The 20,549-nt window shown below is 42.2% G+C and overlaps 1 protein-coding gene across 5 annotated transcripts in view; it reads left to right on the top strand.

Annotated features, from left to right (window-relative positions):
- Window positions 1-12,534, top strand: part of LOC311237296 (progestin and adipoQ receptor family member 3-like) — a 44,291-nt gene extending 31,757 nt beyond the window's left edge. For 2 of the 5 annotated variants that reach the window (XM_084325104.1, XM_084325108.1), the window contains 2 exons: window positions 7,893-7,924; window positions 11,061-12,534. In XM_084325104.1, coding sequence (XP_084181230.1) covers window positions 7,893-7,924; window positions 11,061-11,219 — 191 coding nt within the window. In that variant the 3' untranslated portion in view covers window positions 11,220-12,534. Of the gene's footprint in view, window positions 1-7,892; window positions 8,050-11,060 lie in introns of all 5 variants that reach the window. The other 3 variants (XM_084325107.1, XM_084325106.1, XM_084325105.1) reach the window with 3 other exon arrangements.
- The last annotated feature ends 8,015 nt before the right edge of the window (window positions 12,535-20,549 follow it).

Raw genomic sequence — 20,549 nt, 5'->3', positions numbered from 1 at the left:
AATCAGCCATTTTGAAATCCAAAATTATGCAGGTTATATTTATCCTATCCCAAAAATGACCTCATATTTGAATTTCCCATTAAGAAACACATCATTTAGACACCTTGCATGTTAGGATTTCCTTCAGATACATGTTGGCATCCATGTATGGCCAAGGGGTGAAAAATGGTAAAATCTGCCATTTTGAAATCCAAAATGATGTAGGTTAGAGTTATCCTATCCCAAAAATGAACTCATATTTGAATTCCCCATTAAGAAACACATCATTTAGACACCTTGCATGTTAGGATTTCCTTCAGATTCATGTTGGCATCCATGTATGGCCAAGGGGTGAAAAATGGTCAAATCGGCCATTTTGAAATCCAAAACAATGTAGGTAGGAGTTATCCGATTAGAAAAATAATCCCATATTTGAATTCCCCACAAAAAAACACATATTTTAGACACCCCACTCGATTGATTTTCCAAAAAAAAAAAAGTATGGCCCGCCCTAGCCCTGCGGCATGGCTGCGGAACTATCAATGACGATGGAGAGAGGCTTGTTGACTTAGTCACTACATCTGCAGCCGAAGAACTGCTGCTCAGAACAAAGGGCTTATACTTCGAATATGGAGAGAAATCTAGCCGCCTTATGGCCCATCAGTTGCGTCGACAAACAGCCGCCCGACTTATCCCACAAGTAAAAGATTACTCTGGGCTACTACAATCTATTCTTTCTAATGTTAATGAGGCCTTTGTCACTTTCTATTCTTCTCTCTACAAAAATCGGAATTCCCGTCTAACACGTCCAACATGACAAAGTTCATATCAAACCTCGACAACCCTACAATTGACTTGGAAGACGCAAAAACTATGGACCAACCCCTTGAAATAGAGGAGCTTATTCAATCAATTACGCTAATGCAAAATAACAACTCCTGGCCCTGATGGATTTCCGGTAGAATTTTACAAGACCTTTAGTGCTAAACTTATCCCTCTTCTAATTAATATGTACAATGAATCTCTAACCAACGCCCCCCCCCCCCCCCCCCACTCTAACACAGGCCACCACCTAATTCTTAAAAAGGACAAAGACCCAACTGACTGTGGTTCCTATAGACTCATATCCCTTTTAAATGTAGATAGTAAATTACTGGCAAAGATCCTCGCAACCAGACTGGAACATTGCTTACCAAATATTATATCAGAGGAACAAACTTGTTTTATTCGGAATCGCCACTCATTCTAAAATGTCAGGAAACTCTTAAATATAATACATTCCTGTCACCTTTGAACTCTCCAGAGGCTGTCATCTCCCTTGACGCCGAAAAGGCTTTTGATAGAGTGGAGTGGATCTACCTATTTGCAGTACTAAAGAAATTTGGTTTTGGAGACAAATTTATCTTTTGGATCCAACTACTTTACACTTCCCCTAAAGCTAGTGTCTGCACCAACAACTTTAGATCCGCCTACTTCCACCTGACACGTGGAACGAGGCAAGGATGTCCCCTATCTCCCCTCTTATTCGCCGTAGCAATGGAACCACTCTCCATCCATCTTAGGACCACCCACTTGTTTTCCGGTGTGATGCGTGGAGGGTCAGAGTATAGGGTCTCCCTATACGCGGACAACCTACTATTGTACCTCTCTGACCCTGTCTTTGCCACCCCCCACATACTTTCTATCCTCCGGAATTTTGGTACTTTTTCCGGTTTCAAGCTTAATTATAATAAAAGCGAATTCTATCCTATCAACAGCAGCGCTAGTCAGATTACACAGGTAGAAGTGCCTTTTCGTATCTCACCCTTAGGCTTTAAGTACCTTGGAATACAGATCACTGACTCTTTCTCCTCCCTTAGATCTTCTATTTTCACCCCCTTGCTTGATAGGCTGAAATCGGACCTCCACAGATGGGATGGTCTACCCCTGTCCTTGGCAGGCAGGATACAGTCTGTAAAGATAATGATACACTCTAAACTCTCCTATCTATTCCAATGCATCCCAATATTTTTACCCAAATCCTTTTTCAAATCCCTCGACCAGATGATATCTACTTTTATCTGGCAAGGCAAACGACTCAGAATAAAATGTCATGTATTACAGAGAAACCGGGAAAACAGGGGTTTGGCTCAGCCTAATTTCATCTACTACTATTGGGCTGCCAATATTCAGAAGATATCCTACTGGCTTCGCTCTCCCTTGACAAGACTGGTGCCTGTTGGAAGCTGGGTCTTGCCGCCTAACTTCCCTTCCTGCGTTGATCTACTCCAAACTACCACTCTCTCCCTCTAAATTCACGCTCAACCCAGTGGTAGTAGCTACACTAAAAATGTTGACCCAATTTCGTACCCACTTCAAATATATAGATAGTTCCATCAATGGCCCCATAGATAACAACCACTTATTTCCCCCCTCAACTCTCGACTCTGCTTTCTCACTCTGGAAAGACAAAGACCTTGTGAAATTCTCAGACCTCTTCCACAATAGGTTTGATAGCTTTGAAACAATCTGCAACAAGTATAATCTACCCCGGAACAATCTATTCCGTTACTTCCAGATTAGACATTATATACAAGCCTGCTACCCCTCCTACCCTGATCTCCCCTGTGATCAGCCCTGGGAATATCTCTTCACAATCAGGCCCGGGCGGAAGGGCTTCATTTCTGATATCTACAGCTTTATCTCTGATCTTGACACAACCTCTCTATTAAATACGGAGAACAAGTGGGAGACTGAGCTTGGGGAGGACTTCTCTGATGAATGGTGGACCAGAGCTATAGACCGCATTAACACCTCGACCACCTGTGCTAAATTGGGGCTCATCCAATTCAAAATCTTCCATAGACTCCACTACTGCTAATCCAAACTGGCACCCATATACCCTGATGTGGAAATGTGACAGATGCAATCTTTCTCCAGCCAATCTCGCACATATGTTCTAGTCATGTCCTAAACTGCATACTTTTTGGACTACTATTTTTAAAATACTATCCAAAGTCCTCTCAATCGATCTTGAACCCTCGCCCCAGACAGCTATTTTTGGAGTCCCACCAAATACTGAACAATTAAACACTCCTAACTCCATCACAATAGCGTTTACCACAGGCGGCTGGGTGGCGCAGCAGAGATTGCGCTCGTCACCAATGCGAGAGACTCCGGTCTCGAATCCAGGTGTCAGCATTGCCTCCGGCTTGGGCCAGCCGTCATACTAACTCGTTTGGCTGAGTTAGCGGGAGGGAAGTCATGGCTGGTAATCTGGCGTTGTGGACAGCGACGCCTACTGGTCAGGTCAGGGCGCCTGCACAGCAAAAGACAGGAAGTGGTGAAGGCAGCATGACCTCCCACGCGTTACATTTCACCAATGAGAGTCCGCGCTGTCAGGTGAAAAGAGAGCCGCTGGCTGTCTCCGCATGTGTCGGAGGAAGCATGTGGTAGACCTCAGGGCTCCCTTGACCGACCAGTAGGGGGCACATGCGCACAACGACCAGGTAGGGGAGGGGGGAATTGGCATAACGACTAAATTGGGATGGGAGGAAAAAGCACAGAAAAATCGGCGGAGAAAAAGAGGATAAAAAATTTTAAACAATAGCGTTTACCACACTGCTAGCAAGACGTAGGATTTTGTTAGGATGGAAATCTCCTACCCCCCCCCCCCCCCCCCCAAATAGCTATGTGGCTTCTTAAAGTTGGAAAAGATTAAGTTTACCCTTAGAGGGTCTACAAAAGTTTACCCAATACTGGCAGCCGTTTATCACTTACTTTGAAAGCCTTACAACACTACCCACCAACTAAGCCCTGAATAGCTCGAAATAAAACCTGACAGACCTGATAACTATACACACCAATCATGGCCTATAGCCTACAGTACCTGTGTGTGAGTGACTCCCTCGAACACCATTTTATTTGTGACTTTCTTTTTTATTTCTTATTTATCTACGTTTTTTTTTTTTTTTTTTTTTTTAATCTTTTTCCCCCTCCTTTTTCCTCCGATTTTTCTCCCATCCCAATGTTAGTCGTTATGCCAATTCCCAATCCCCTTCCTGGTCGCTGCGCACTTGCCCCCCACAGTCGGTCTGGGAGAGTGGAGGCTATCACGTGCTTCCTCCGACACACGTCTAGCCCAGGGTTTCCGTTAGAAAAAATTGTTGCCGGCCTCAGTGTCCGGTAGATTGAAATCTACCGGTCAAATGAGAGAAATTCCGGTCAGAGTAAGCTTAAAAACAATTGATAGGCAAAAGAATGACAACAAAACAAAAGAATGACATCCTCAAGGCATGTAGATTTATAATATTTTAACTTAAAACTAGGCTACTTTTGCGTATACAGTCATTATATTCCAAATAAAATAAGTCCAGAGACTCCGTGCTGCTGCCGACTTTAAATCAAATAGGTGTCTGTGGGCAGTCGCATCCTATAATATCTCCAAAAACGATGCTGTTCCTACATAATCTGTACTTACAAATGGTCGCTTCAACATGCAGAGCGTGTCACTCTACCCGGTGCGCAGCCACTCTAGCCTGCACTCTGAACAGAATATGCCCCGCTTCCTCTAATTGGTTGGCACAAATGTCTGTCTCGCTGTTTAGACCAATCGTATCAACTATCAAGCCATCCCCGGGACTTACAGAAGGACAGTAGGATGCCCATAAGCGTACAGCCCCTCCCGTCCGAATGCAATCAAAACTGAGGGCGCGTGACGCCAGTTTGAATGACAGGGGCAATGCAGCTGTCTCCGGCGACATGATCGGTTCCAGAGAGGTTAACCGCTTGGAGAACAGAAAAGAAAGATGAAGAAAGAGAGACCAGAGATGTTATATGGTAGCAACGTTTTGTACGTTTGCCGTGTTGTTTCACTAAGTTCACACATCAGTGATTGCCTGCTCTGCTAGCGTTAGCAGTGACAGCAGCCAGCTAGCTCCCTTGTTGGACTATTTCACATTCACTAGTATTAACTAAAAACAAAACCATATCGTTAGGATGTGGCCATGTGGTGGAAAAAGGAGTCTGAGGCAGGTTGTCATCTATATACACTGCACAACTATATACAACAATTTTATTCAACTTATTATTCAACTTTCCAAACTAACAAAATATCACACAACAAACTATATAGGCCCTTGGCTATGGGAACTAGCTCTGCTATCTTGCCTGAAAGGAGCTTCTGTCGCAGGATTTATCCTGGAAGCTCCTCCTACAGAGACTAACCAAAATCAACATGCAATCAATCAAGAAATACAGACATTATTTCACAACTTAAATAATTCTGTACAAAATGGATACATTATTCCATACCGATCTATCATTACAACATTACAATCTATTTGAAATATGATTATAGAATATCAGGCCTATAAATTACCTTATTATGGCCAAGTCGCACATCTATGGATCAAGCCAAATCTCCCCTTTCCAATGGCAGAGTTCAATCTGGATTTATTATCACCAGGCGTGCAGAAAAAAACGTGAATGAAATCTACTGTAAGTACAGTTACTTTTTTATAATGTAAATTTCTCCGCCATTTTTCATCAGATTGCAACCCTGTTTTTTGGTAGATGTTCACATAATAATAATAATGGCAATAACATTCAGGTTTGTTCCACCCGTGAGATATGATCCTGAAAATAAAGAGGAAAAATAAAACTGAAAAAGAAGTCAGATGAAGGGCGGCTGAGTGGCGCAGTGGGCAAGGCGCTCGCCACCAAGGCAGGAGACGCTGGTATCGAGCCCAGCTCTCGGCGTTGCTACCGGCTTGGCCGGCCGTCATACTAACACAATTGGCAGTGTTAGAGGGTGGGAAAGCCGGTGGGTGGGGATTGGACGTTGTGGACAGCGACTCCTACAGGTCGGTTGGGTGACGCCGGTGCGGCGGGAACAGGAAGTAGCGGGGGCAGCGTGAGCCTCCCACGCGTTACTCCTCGCCACAGAGTTCAAGCTGCTGCAGTGAAAAGATGCGACAGGCTGCCTCCTCGTGTACCGGAGGGGACACGTGATGCAAGGCTTCTATCCTCACTACAGCCAACCAGTGGGAGGCATAGTCTAGCAACGTTCAAGACAGGGGAGGGAAGAATTGGATAATACGAAATTGGGATGGGAGAAAAAATAGAAAAATAAGGAGAAAAAAAAAGAAAAAGAAGTCCGATGATTGACGGGGCCTGGCGTGAGCTGGGAAGTGTAGTTTATTGAAATTCTAAAGGCCATCAAAAGCCCTGCGTCTCTTCTCTCAAAAGACTACACTCAAGTTAGGTTGCGCCAAATCCTCGCCTTTTTCCGACTCGATGCCCTGAGATTTCTATAAACTAATATTTCACTAATAACACTTAATCATTGGTAAACAAACGTAGTGTTGAAAATATACACTTTAACTGCTGTTTTGACAGGGATAGGGTCTTTACTCATGGCAACATTTGGAGAAAAAAAATGCAACATTAATTCATGTCATTCTCGTACCGGTACCGGACCGCTCGGGATTAAGAGCTTAAACATAAAATGTTATTATCGACAGCATGCGTTTTTCTTTTATGCATCTGTAAATGGGCTTAACCAGCATACATGTAAGATACAAACAAAGACAAAGGCCTAAGCTAAATGTTTGCCTAGCATGACCACATGTGGGGACCAGGGCTAAATCAATCTGTTAGGGGTAATAATTACAATTCACATAACCCATTAACCATACACTACTATCCAGTATCCACAATTCTATGCCGGCAAGATGTTATTATGAAAAGAGTGGTGTGTGTATGGCCAATGTGCATCCTACTTATAGGGCAAGGGATAGCCACATGACACATACGTTTACATGGAAGCTCAGACATTTCAAGCATCAACAATGTAACTTTTGGAATGAATGCTTTTATTCTTGGAAATAACATTAGCCTGCTGCGACTCATATATCCAGCTGTTTGCAATGACGGCAGTCAGCTGGGGGAGGTTTGATTAGTATTTGAATAGTCTCCAATGACTATTGATTAGCAATGTTGTGAGTTTTGCCCATCCCTAGCTTAGTGTTATGTGCTGCACTCTTGTGCAGTAAAGCTAAAGCTCGTTTTATGCTCAAACGTGAAAGTGGCACCAATGCTTCACCGAGGGTGGCGCCGCTAGCACCAAAGGCCCCAGTGAGGTCTACATGCAGCTGACCATGACCAGGTCTACGTGCAGCTGACCAGGTCTACATGTAGCTCACCAAAATCTTTACAGCAGACCTCACCCCTTACAAAAGGTTTGAGAAAACAAAGCCTGTGTGGGGGAAAGACTAGAAAAGAGCAGCGGTTTACAGAGAAGAGACTGCAAACTGAAAACCTTAGTTTCTTCAAACAAAATGAAGAAACATGTCAGAAGAGCACAGATGAAGATGCCCACCCACCTCCCCCCCCACCTACACACAAGAAAGTCACATTAGAAGCAAAACAAGCACGAGGAAAAGACCAGCAAGACACAAAAAGAGAGCAGAGAAATTGCTTGAAAACATTGTTTACAGACTTTCTGAAAGAACACCCATTGCCATCTATTCAGATTTTCCTTTATCGCTTTTTCTCTCTCTGATCAAGCCTGACCCCTACTGGACACTGACCACAATATCTCTGATTACTCAATTTAATTTAACTTTTTATCACACATATAGCTGCTAGCATATACATACACTACACATACATCCGTATGCGTTCATTTTAACACCAATATTGGCCACTTAGGGCACCCAGAGTCATCATCACTGACTTGCTTTCATATAACATAAAAATATATAAAGTATTTCACTTTCATAATAGTCCTCGTCAGCTCTAGATTTCCAGGCAGTGCAAGGCTATATGTGGATGTTGTTTAAAAAGTAGACTTAATTTCTGTCTTGTTTTCTTTCTTTCTCACCCATTTCTCTTTCTCTTTCTCTCTTTCTCTTTTTCTCTCTCTCTCACAGGCCAGCTGAACTACGTAGGGGCCAGCCACCAGGTGTGGCATGTCCTCGTGGTTATAATGTTCTACTGGTGGCACCAGACTGCTATCTATATCATGCAGTTCAGACTCAGCCAACCCTGTCCAATGCAAACCCACGGGCTAGAACAATAACTATTGTAGTGAGTAGTACCTATACCCCACCTACAGTACTGTGTTTATGCTGGTTATAGGTAGCTAGCTGGTTAGCAGCCCAACAGATATCCAAGCCCTGCCCAACACAAACCAGCACCGGCTAGCACAGAAAATTGGAATAGTTTGGGCATTTAGCAGCCGGTTTGAAGCTGCTAGCTAATAGCTTGCTAACTGGTTAGCAGCTAATGGTTTGCACCCATGGGCTTCTGACTAGTAGAGGCTATTCTATAATCTAGCAGTCAATTACCATGTCTGAAAACCCTTGAAGTACGGTCTCTTTAGTACGGTGGTTCAGTAGGATTTATACTTTACTCCCAACCACAGCAATCACAGAAGCAGTCAATTTAAACACCCATGACAATAGGTAAATAGATTAACCATTTACTTTTGTGTGTTCATCACAAATGGTATAACGCCGCCCAGGTTAGGTGCTGTTTGTGTAGGTACTGAGGGATTTCAGACATGGAAAATGGCTCCTGGATAAGGGCTCTATTTTCGTGCCGATGCAAGTGGGCTGGGGGTGTGTCCATCACTTAGTAACGTGTTACTGTAATTTGATTACTTTCCCAATAACTAGTAAAGTAAGGCATTACAATTTCCAAAATAGTAATTATATTACACTTACTACCCCAAGTAATACTGCGTTACATCGTTGCTAGAATGCAACGTGTTTTTTGTTGTCGTCCTATAACGTTAGATTACGTTTATACGCGGTCCAGTAGATGACATGTGCATACGGACCGGCAGGTCAGAGCGAGGCTAGTCGGCTAGTAGCCAAAAAGCAGCCTGGAGGGTGAGGAAGAGGGGTAACGTTCAGAGAGAGAGAGAGAGAGAGATAGGTGATGGAAGCTAATTTGAAGGCCACACTCGGAGAGATAGATTTCCACCACAACTGACATCTGGACAGCTAGTAACGTAACTAATTACTTTGATACAAAGTATCCTGAGTAACTTGCCCAACACTGGTTTCCATACACATACACATATATAATACAAGTACACTAGCGCTGTACAATTTTGGTATTCAATTTTGCATAAAATTATGCCTGCATCTCTGCCTGCTCAGACCGTGTCTAAGCACAGGCGCTGGTGATCTGAGCTATTGTCATGACAGTGGTCTCTGGGCGAAGGCATACAGGACACATCTGTCAAAAGTCTAGTATAAAGTTATTGAATTCAGATGTGGATCAGAATCAATCACATCGCAGTGAGCCATATTCCCAACATGTATTCAACCTAAAATAATCCAATGCAACTGTGAGCACAACACACTGTAAGAGAAAAGGACTGTAGAGCGTGACCATACTAAATATTATAAATCTAATTAAAAGTAGTATAGGGTCACACTGTCTCCTCAATGAACACAGAAGCAGTTATTACTCGTATTTTCCAGCCAGCACAATTAGTCTACACACACCGAGGTTTCCTCTGGGGTCTGCCGAACTGACTGAGGATTGTCAAACGTCGGATGTGTTGACTATTATAGACCTACTGTGCTGGCTGGAAAATATTTATATAGGCTATATATAATTCAGCAAACAACGTCTTTAGTGTGGGGAGGAGTGACCGGAGACGCGTTACTTTTTGTGAGATGGGTCAGCCTGTAGAATAATGATCTGCAAGATGCCTCCCATCATTTTATGATCTATGGAGATCATGAATCGCTCTTAAATATGATAACTGAATGAATAGAAATTTACAATTGAATAGGCTATGAACCACAAGTGTTAATAAATGATCCAATCATCCATAATGGGATGATGCAGGTAGAGCATAATATAATTATATACATGCACAAATTGCCTTTGGATCTCTTTGGCCTTGGTTATTCTGACGTAGCCAGGGGCATTATTGTTCTTAAAGGGAATGAGAGTAGCTGATTTGATTTGTCCAAACTCCACCTGCTAATAATGTACTACTCCTACTCCAACCCTGCGCTTGCCCCTCTGGTCACCAAATTACCTAAATAAGTTGGACACACCCACATATGCCAGCGCTCTGAACGCAGGCCTGTTTGCATCAAGATTCACGAAAATAGGGCCCTAAGAGATTCTTTCACTGAATGTCACATTTGAATTGTTAATTTGATTTGGGGATGCAAAATGGCACGTGAAAGGGTACTGGTGAACAAATCGTAGCCACTGGCCAGTATTTACAGTTAGTAAATCACCAGCTAGCTAACCAGATGATGGGTAACGGTGGATAGCAACTTAGACTCTGAGTGGCTAACTGCTAGCTACGGAAGGATAGCAAACCAGTGCCTACACTGGCTAGTAGGGCTGCACGATTAATCGGAACAAAAAAAAGCGATCTCATTTTGAAATTATGACAATATATATATATATATTTTTTACTTTTAATCTTTCACTACCACACTATAGACTGTTAACCATCTGTAGTGGTAGTGAAAGGGTTAACCTTCTGTAGTGTGGTTGTGAAAGGGTTAACCCTTTGGTAGTGTGGCAATGAAAGGGTTAAAAAAATACTTTCCTTTAAAAAATTATGACAAAAAATAAGAATCGTGTGAGAGAATCATGATCTCAATTCTTAGAGAGAAAAACCGTACAGCCCTACTGGCTAGCATTTAGTGACTGTTGGCTAGTGGCTTACAGGGTTGTACTGTGATGACATCAGCTCTAGACCCATTGAAGAATTAGACCTCTCAAAACAGAGGAGGAACGCCTGAAACAGATTAGAGGCATTGCCTTTGAAACTAGGATTCTAGTTCTATGAAATGATTGTTGTATAAAATTGTTGCCCTATAGAATCAGAGCTGTAGGGCTCGGGAAGTCATGAGGTTATGAGATTTCAGCTCGTCACACAGCAAGACCAAAACACCTTTTATTAACCCCAAAATCCACTTGTCAACACACAGTCAATTGGAGTTGAATTTATTTTATTTATTACCCAGGGACAATGCACATCAATCAACGCTTTCAGTTTTCCACATCAATGTAAATGTGCCAGAGTTGGCTAATGAGCTCATTTTCATCCGTAGCCCCTGCCTAACATGCATGTCTTTTTGGTGTTGGGAGGAAACCGGAGTCCTCGGAGGAAACCCACGCAAACTCAACACAGAAAGGCCTCCCGCCGGGGTTCGAACCCAGGACCTTCGTGCTGTGAGGCAGCGGTGCTGACCACTGTGCCACCATGCTGAGGGATCCTATAAAAATGGTGTCTTGCCCCAGAAATGCGAGATCAGCCCTATAGGTGGACAGAGTTTGAACAGCCATTTTAGCTCTGCAACCCCTTTCCATTGTTCTTTGACAGTTGACTTGGGATTCTGTGCCAGGTGATGTTTAACATACGGCACATCTCATCTTGGTGATATTTTAGATGATATTGTAACATATTTACAATCAGCACTTCTTAGTTGTAGAGAATTGATGGCAACATTGCATATTCTCTTTGCATTTGGATTGTCTAGAATTAAATGTCCACGAGAGAAGGCATAGAGGTTGAACAACCATGAAAAAAAGATTGTATTTTATAGATAATCCAAATGTTTAAGGGAGCCTACCCCTGTCCATTTGAAGTTACTGTATTCATCCTGCATGCTGCCTAGCGTTTTTATTGTTCTATACTGTGAAACTTCATCACATTATCCTCCAGGCCAGTTTACAATCAAAAGGACTCAACCGAGCCTGCATGTACGAACAATGACGTTGCCTCATTATTTTGCCATTATCCCACTCTGTACTCTGTAATACTTGAAATGTTTAGTGTTACAATTTTGTTCGCTCTTCTGAGTTTGGTTTTGCCTATAGGAGCAAATTTGGTATTCATTGGGTTTTACAGTAGATGTAGTTTTATTTTTTCCAACATAGTTTGTTTTACTCTGGAATATTGGGACTGGTTACAGTTACATTTTAACACATCAGCATTATGTGTTCTGTTTGCCTTATTTTCTTTGGCTGTTTGACAAAGTAGAAAACCTTTTGCAGTCCATCTACACCTCACTGGCATTCAGGTGGCTCTCGAGGGGAACGAAGGCCCACTTCAGCAGAACAGAAACGGTTAGGTCAGCATCAAACCTCTGTTACAAGGCCAATATGATCAACTGTATATGTTTTGATACTGTTTTCAGATGAGAATAACTCGGAGCAGTGCATGAAAAGAAAATGTATTCTGCTTGAACGCCAAGCTGGAAATGCACTATACTACTGGAAAGAAAGCTGTCTTTATGTTGCCTTTTTGACAAGTGTATGTCGCCTTTGGATTTTGAACACAGGCTTGTGATGATCATTTGGTTAATTTTGAGTGGCCTTTCATGAGTTGTTATTTTAATTCATTTCAGTTGTCATTTTTTCTTGTATGTTAAATGTGTGTGTGTGTGTGTGTGTGTGGTTGTTGCAGCACAACGGACCATATACTCTACTCTATGCTGGCACTGATTTAAAAGGTGTACATTTTATGTTGGTGCCTCTGTAAACTATATTTTTAATCATTTTGAATGAATAAAGAATGCTGTAAAGAAATTTGTTTTCATTGTTGAGATTGATACAACAAAATAGTTTTTACATTTTTAACATAGACCCCTTGTTTTATTGTTTTTTAGTTTTTGCTAAGCATGTATGATGATAATAAATTCAATTTGTATCGCACTTTATATTTGTCAAAATCTCAAAGTGCTACAGGAGATAAAGATAAAAAGTTAAATGAATAAAACAACCAATGAAATGGAAGAACATAAAATAATAATAATAAAATGAATAAAAGTAAAAGAATAATTCAGGCAAAAGCCTTGTTAAAAATAAATGTTTTTAGGCTCCTTTCACCTGCTACACACACTTAACAATTAGATTAAAATGAATTGTCATTACACAGTACAAGTACAGTATAATGAAAATAAGTTTGGCATTCAACCAGAGTGCAAATCTAACGGTAAAGTGCAATATACAATGTACAGGTGATTAAACAATATAAAATATATAAACGAGTACTACTGAGTAATAGTGCTAATCAGATGTATGTACAGTGTTACAGGTATAAAGACACTGGTAGTAAGTCATACTGGCCAGCCTTATAACTAGTAAGAGTAGGTAAGGGATATGTACAGATATAGATAGTTGTACACTTTTCTAGTTTTACACATTTACACCATAGGATCATCTTGAGTACAACTACATTGTTCCATCCCTGAGTCTTTGGGTACTGAGAAGAAGGCAGGGGTTATGTGCCTTGCTCAAGGACAATTAAACTACAGTTGTTAGCCGCTTTGAGGTGTACGATCGAACGGGTGTGATTAAAAGTTTGAGAACTGAACTCTAATGATGACGTAACTGCTTATTAGTTATTGAAAACTGTATAGAGTTCTATAGAATTCCAAGATGCCATTCTGAAGAAACCTTTTTGGAAAATAACTCGCTCACCAAAGGGTTAAAAGTGTTATAGATAACATTCAGCCACTAGATGTTGCACTACTAGAGAACCAGCATGTCATTTATTCAACCAGGTGCATTCCATGTGGGGGAATCGGGAAGTAGGGGATATCTTGTGAGTTCAGGTTTTTGCTTTTAAATGTATTTTATTCCTCACCTTTCTAAAAGTTCTGTGGATGTATTATATTATTATTAATACTATTACTTTGTAGTTTATAGCACCTGTAAAGTTTGTCAATGAGTAACAAATGAAGCCAAAAAGATGATGTCTCACATAAAACCCCAATCCCGCTTTTCTTTTTGGGACCATATAAGAATGGGGCATATTCTCGAAAATATTTGAACATCTTGGTCTGTAGATGGAAAATGTGCTTTTTGGAATTTTCTTAACTCATCATAAATCAAGAATAGCTAGTTTTTACTGCACACACGTTTATTTTATATTAGATGTGTGATGCAGCTATACTCATTTGTTTATGTTTGGATTAAGGACTAGGCATTTAAAACCTTAGGTCAGGCATAGATTGTCCTCTAACAGTCATTATCCCCAGCAAAACAGCTTGCTTGGCCAAATAAGACATGACAAGATTTTTCACAGATTACATGATGGAAACGTTTTAACTACGACTGCTACCCACACAGACGGCGGCTAACGACATGATTTTTTTTGACAATTCATCATTGTTACATGAAAATATGTTTGCACCAGATTTAGCAGAAGCTAATTTCCATCTGTGGTCTATCCAGCTGCTAACTGTATTTGAGTGAGTTAAGTCATGGTGTTATGGTAGACTCAGACCTAAGCTTTAAATCACAATCAACAAGTTGACAAAAACTTAATTCTTCCACCTTAGAAACATAGCTAAAGTACGGCCATTTATAAATCAAAAGGACGCTGAAAACCAGATCCATGCCATTATCTCAAGCCAACTCGACTACTGTAATGCACTCCTTACCGGCCTCCCGAAAAAATACGATGATAACTATTTTATTGCAATGCACTATTGCATTATTTTATTCTATTTGACTAACTATTTTACTTTGTATCAGTGAATCATAGACGCCTGGCCATAAGAGCATTCGGAGCATCTCTGCTCTCCCACTATTGAACTTGGGGGAGCAAAGGTATGCTCTTGCTCCACCACTTTTTTATGAAAAATATGATATACCCCCCCCCAATATATAAATCTAACCATAACTATGTTATGGTTAACTGAGTTTTATAGTGAAAAGAGCAGCTTTATTGGTCAAGATTGAAGGCTCTATATTGCAGGAAATTGCACGTACAGGTTCATTAAATTCAAAAAAAATCTGCCGTGGAGGGGGTCGTGCCTGACCTCCTCCAAACCACCCCTTGCCTGCCCCAAAAAAAAAAAAGGGCACCTATCTGGGCTAAGCCCCGGATCTCCTACAATCCTAAATCCGCCCCTGGCATACATGTTCCCTCAGTTGCGCACAGAACAGATGATTATTATGCATAACAATGGAGATCAAGCAGCCCCCCACCTTCTCGTAGGTTCCTATTATTATGCAAAATCTAGGTGAGAAGTTTTCTACAACGGCCGGGTACTTATCATTGCGCGCACTTCTGCCCTGAGTGACTACTAATAACACGCCGTGTAACCGCGTGTGTGCACGACTGCACCCCTGGCAACATTCCTCCTCTACCACCTCTGCAAAAGAACCCACGAGAGGCCACAGCGAGAGGGAAGGAACCAGGGTTCATAATCGAGGCGCTCAGCACGTCGCGGGGCCAAAACAGCGAGGCATCGCTCCGCACACCGGCGCCGGCCGTCGAGATCAACAGCATCCACGCAACTGACGCTACAGCCAGCAGTTGCACCAGCCGACCAGCAAGCGGCGACATACCCTCACCGAAGCCCCTGCAGAGGAGGCGAGAGGGAGAGCGGCGCGGGACGTCGAGATCACCAAGGACCCGCCGGTTAGCTCGGCTGGCCCCGCCATGCCAGCTAGGCTACCCGGGCCAGGACAAAATGCACCCCCCCTCCCTCACAATGGAGGACTAACAGACACATCTGTAAACAACCAGCCCCCCCCCCCCTCCCCCCCCACATCGCGGGCTTTCACACAGAGGAATACAGACTCCAGCAAAGGACAAAGGATCACCCCCTCCCCCCCTCCCCACTCACGGCACAAACAACAACAACGCCCCCCCTCCCCCCACCACAGGACAGGACACAAATGAACAGAGTTACCTCCAGTGTGACGACATCAATCAGATTACCAACAAGAATGGACTTCATATATTCCACCTTAATACAAACAGCCTGAGACCTATTGATTGATTGATTGAAAAGTTTATTAACAGATTGCAGAATGGGTACAGTACAGTACAGCTCAATACATACAATTGTTAAGGGGATGCAGACCAGAGAAAGACTTTCGACTTGTTTACATCAGGGTCCCCCATTTTCAATTCATCATAACATATATGACATACATGACATACAGATAGACAGTACTGCTACATCTATACATTTATGACATATCAGATTTGCAAATACAGTACTGTTTGTGATACAAAAGTGTCCAGAAAAGGAGTGTATATACATTTGGCATAGAAACTGTACATTGGAGGAGGTTGGTTGGGTGGGGTGGGGTTGGGTGGGTTGGGTGAGGGCTGTACATTGGAGGTGGGGGGGGGGGGGGGGGGGGTTGGGAAGGGGACACACACACATTTTACACTGTACATTTGAATATTGACAAAGCCTTACTTGGTCATTTACTGTACAACTAGGTTAGGACATTTGTAGGGGCCAGTTTCGAATTGCAGTCTCACGTAGGTGTTTTTTGAGAGTGTTTTTGAAGGTGGGTAGTGATTCACATTCCTTTACAGCTTTAGGCAGGGCGTTCCACATTGATGTGGCATAATTGCGAAACGTGTTTAGTCCCTTGTTTGATCCGAATCTGGGTTTTACATGATTTGTGGAGCTCCCTCTGGTGTTGTGATCGTGGTATTCACTGACCTTTGGGAAGTATTTTGACATGTACATGGGTACCTTGGTCGCGTAGTGTATCTTGTAGACCAGGCCCATTGCAAGTTGCTGTACTCTGTCGTCTACTCTAAGCCATCCTAGGTTGTCAAAGTGGGCAGGGGTGAGGTGGGTTCTAGGAGTCAGGTCAAGTAGTAGTCTGACTAGCTTGTTTTGAGATGTTTGTAATTTGTTTTTTAGTGCCTTTGAGGTGCTTTGGTACCATGAGGTGCAAGCATAGTCGTAGTACCCTTGAATGAGTGCTCCTGCTAGAGTCTTCAGGGTATTCTTGTTTACCAGAGAGGAGATCTGGTACAAGAATCGCGTTCGTTGGTTGACTTTTTTTATTACATTGGATGCCATTTTGTCACAGGAAAGATTAGCCTCTAGGATGGAACCCAGGTAGGTAATTTCATCTTTCCTTGTGATAATATTGTCACCCACTGTAACCGAGAAGCCGTCGGTCTTGCTGAGTTTGTTATTTGAACCGAAGAGAATGGACTCTGTTTTGCCCATGTGTAATGATAGTTTGTTGTCGGCGAGCCATATGCAGATTTTGCCTAGTTCCGAGCTGAGGGCTTTTTCAACCTGTAACTTGTTCTTGTCAGAGACCAGCAGGGCTGAGTCGTCCGCAAACAGGAACAAGTTGCAGTCACAAGCTGACGACATGTCATTTGCATAAATTAGGAATAGTAGCGGTCCTAGTATGCTTCCTTGTGGAACACCACAGCTCACTGTGAGGGGGGGGGATAGTGTACCTAAACTGGCTGAAATCAAACAATTGTTTTTAAACGGTAAGGCTAACATATTGTGTTTCACAGAAACAAAATTGGACTCATCTGTACAGGATCCAGAGATTGAAATTGAAAACTACTGTAATGAGAAATATTAAAGGACTAAACGATGAGCCGTTTACAAATCATTCTGAGTCATTATTAATAATAATAGGAAAGTTTATTTCACCGTGGCCATAATGAAAGGACAGTTTATAGTCAGAGACAACATGTTAACACATTAGCGTCTGGCCATAGACTGACCAAGAGTTCTGTTCAGACATATGTTAAATACACAGTTGTCAGATGTAACATAATATCAGATATGATGATGAAGGTAAACAAAAATGGTTCTCAGTCACTGGAAACAACAACAATTTTGTTATGGCTGGGGAGATGTTGGAGTCTTCTTAAAGAGACATACACACATTAACCAGTCAAGCTGGTCACACTGAAAGTCACGCTGTATAACATGATATCTCAACACAGATCTATAAGGACATGATAATATATTCCACGACAACTCCCCCGTCTGATAATTAATCACAATCATTATCACTTCATAAAGACAACAAAAAATATTATCATCCTTAAACCAAAAATAACACAAATTATAATAACTCAGCAAAAACTATTTTTATTATCTAAAAACAAAAGGTCCTCTGGATTGACCCTGTGTCCTGTGCAGAAGAGAAGTTGCCATAACAGCCAACCATCATTAGTGTCTCTTTGCAAATGTCCAGACGGTGGTCGAAGGACTCAAGGGTACAGTGTCCAGTCTCTGGTTTTGTCATGGCCGGAGCAGCTGCACTATATTCCTCTAACCACCAAGCTGGAAAATAGAATCACAAAAAAAACACAGGAGAGTATTTCGCCAAAAAGAGCATTTCCCATACAAACGTATTCAAAACAAACAATTTCCATAAAACTCTTTCAGTAGCGAAGAACAGATAACAGCAAGAAATAAAACAAAAACTTGCAGACTCTTCACAAAGAATGAAATATAGCCTCAGGGAAATCACACATAACCCAAGTTTACCATTGCAATGTACAGCACATTCAAAAACATCTTCATTCTGAGCCAAGTTCAGTACCTAATATTTCTGAGAGGAATACTGTAATATCTGTATGTGTTTTGATTCAAAACTTGCCTCATTTATCATTTGTGAAGAATCCCGGAGCGGTCTCTCCTCCTTCCCCTGCCCGCAGTCCAAACATCCCCCTCTGCAGTCCATGGCTCTGATGCAAGGAGCGGCCCGGTGAATGGCCTAGACCGGCTGGCTTAGATCTTTGTCATCAGCTGATGCTCAATGAGTCTGGTCGAAAGCCTGATGGAAGCTGTCTCTTAGATCTCTATCTCTGGACCACCGATACTATCAGGCTGGGGTCAGCTGTCGGTTGATGTTCTTAGCGTCCCATCAGCTGGGTGTATGCGTTCACCAGCTGATAGGCCTAGTTCTGCAGCAGACTGGGACTTTCTCAGTAATCAGTTCAGTAGAATAGCTGGGCCAGCACTTGTCTCCCCGTGCTAGAGCAGTGGGCCTCAGCTTCCTCTCTCAGTGGTCAGCTGGGCCAGCACATGCCCCCGGTTCGAACTGTGGGCCTCAGCCTCCTTTCTCAGTGGTCAGCTGTCAGCAGTGTCCTAGCTGCGTCCCATAGCTGAGTGTCCTCTCCTCGAGCAGAGGCGGGCATTTGGACCGGCACAGGAGACTGAAGAGAGACACGCCCAGCGAGAACTCACAAAAGAAAAAGAGAGAGAGAAAGAAATAAAAATAAAAAAACTGTCCGGTAACATTTTACACCCTAACATAGTAAAAAGGTGTCCACTCAGGTTTGAAGTTTAGGACATTCTATACTATACCCTCAACTCAGCTCCAATGAGCAGGGCAGTTTCCTAAGTCATGACAAAACACGCTCCCTGTAGGCCATGCTAGAGAATTTATGCCAGTAAGCTGGTTTATCACAAAATGGAGTAACGGAATATTACACTAGAAATGTAATGGTAGGCATGTCTAAGAACATATCTTCCCATATTATGTAATATAACTGTTTGATTATGACACATTCTCAGTTACTCGATGTGGGCTGACAGTGGGTAATGTACAAGTTAACATCTTTTGTAGTTAACATCTTTTGCTTTGAAGTCAAATAACAATCTCACAATGCAATGTCCCCTCTACAAATATATTTGCTTTTCCACAAGACTTATCTAATTGTATTAGTGACAACTTCTCCTCGACCCTTAAAGCGTGCAAAAATAAATAAATAAATAAAAATAAAATATGTTGCTCGTTATCACATTTCTTTCATCCAAATCATACAGTGCAGTAACGTTGTTCTGAAATGTTGTTAAATAGTTCAAAAGCCGTCTCAACCTGTGTATGGTATCCCAGTAAAAAAATAAAACATGACAGTCTTCCCTCCTGTTCTACCCCTCCAACCCAAAACAACTCTCAGCGTACAGTTCTAGGCCAGGGCCCTCATTCATCAATAGTGTGCGTAGAACATTTCTATTTCCACGCATAAGCACGGAATGTAGAACTAGTGTACGCACAGGGAAGTCGGGATTCATCACACGGTGCGTAAGCAGGCTCTATGCTCCTCCGTGTTGATGAATACCACTTTGTTCTACCGTCAATGCTCGTGCATGATTATCCATATATGGTCATGAAAATGAGGAAACACCCCCCATGGGATGTGAAATAATGGACTGACCCGAGCGGGACTCTGAGAAACTCCACGAAGATTGTTCACTGCTGTCGAACCAAGAAGACACTATCGCGTATTATGATTTATGGGATAAATAAAAGGCGGACTTGTAAACGGTGATGTCAGATATCAACGGCTCCCTAAGACCATTGCTGCAATTCTGCCTGGACAGCTCAAAATACTAATAAAGACCGTTCGTTGACCACTGTTTGGCGTTGGTTGTGTGTCATTATAACCGTGCTGTAATAATATGAATGCCTTTATTAGTTGTGTTCGATTGGCTATATGATTTTTAGAGGCATCTATTTTGTTGTCGGCTAATAAAGACCGCGCTGGAATATGACTGCCTTTTCCCGTGTTGTTTGATTAATACCCACGGATTAAAGTTCTCCTCAATTCTATTCCAAATCGCGATGGATCTCCCGTAAATTTTCTACCTGCTGCATATGATTTCTAGAGGCATACTACAATCTATTTTGATGTCAGTATTGGGTAGCCTATATAAACAATATAATACGAGAGCATATACAAGAACAATGAATCTCACTGCATGTATGATAGCCTGCCTTTCAATACATGAACTTGAATTCCATCATGTTTGTGTGCGGGACTCACAAGGCTGTTGTCACAA

This window comes from Notolepis coatsorum (assembly GCF_963971535.1).
Source record: "Notolepis coatsorum genome assembly, chromosome: 11".
Lineage (NCBI taxonomy): Eukaryota > Metazoa > Chordata > Actinopteri > Aulopiformes > Paralepididae > Notolepis > Notolepis coatsorum.
This window is presented reverse-complemented; position numbering and strand designations above follow the sequence as displayed.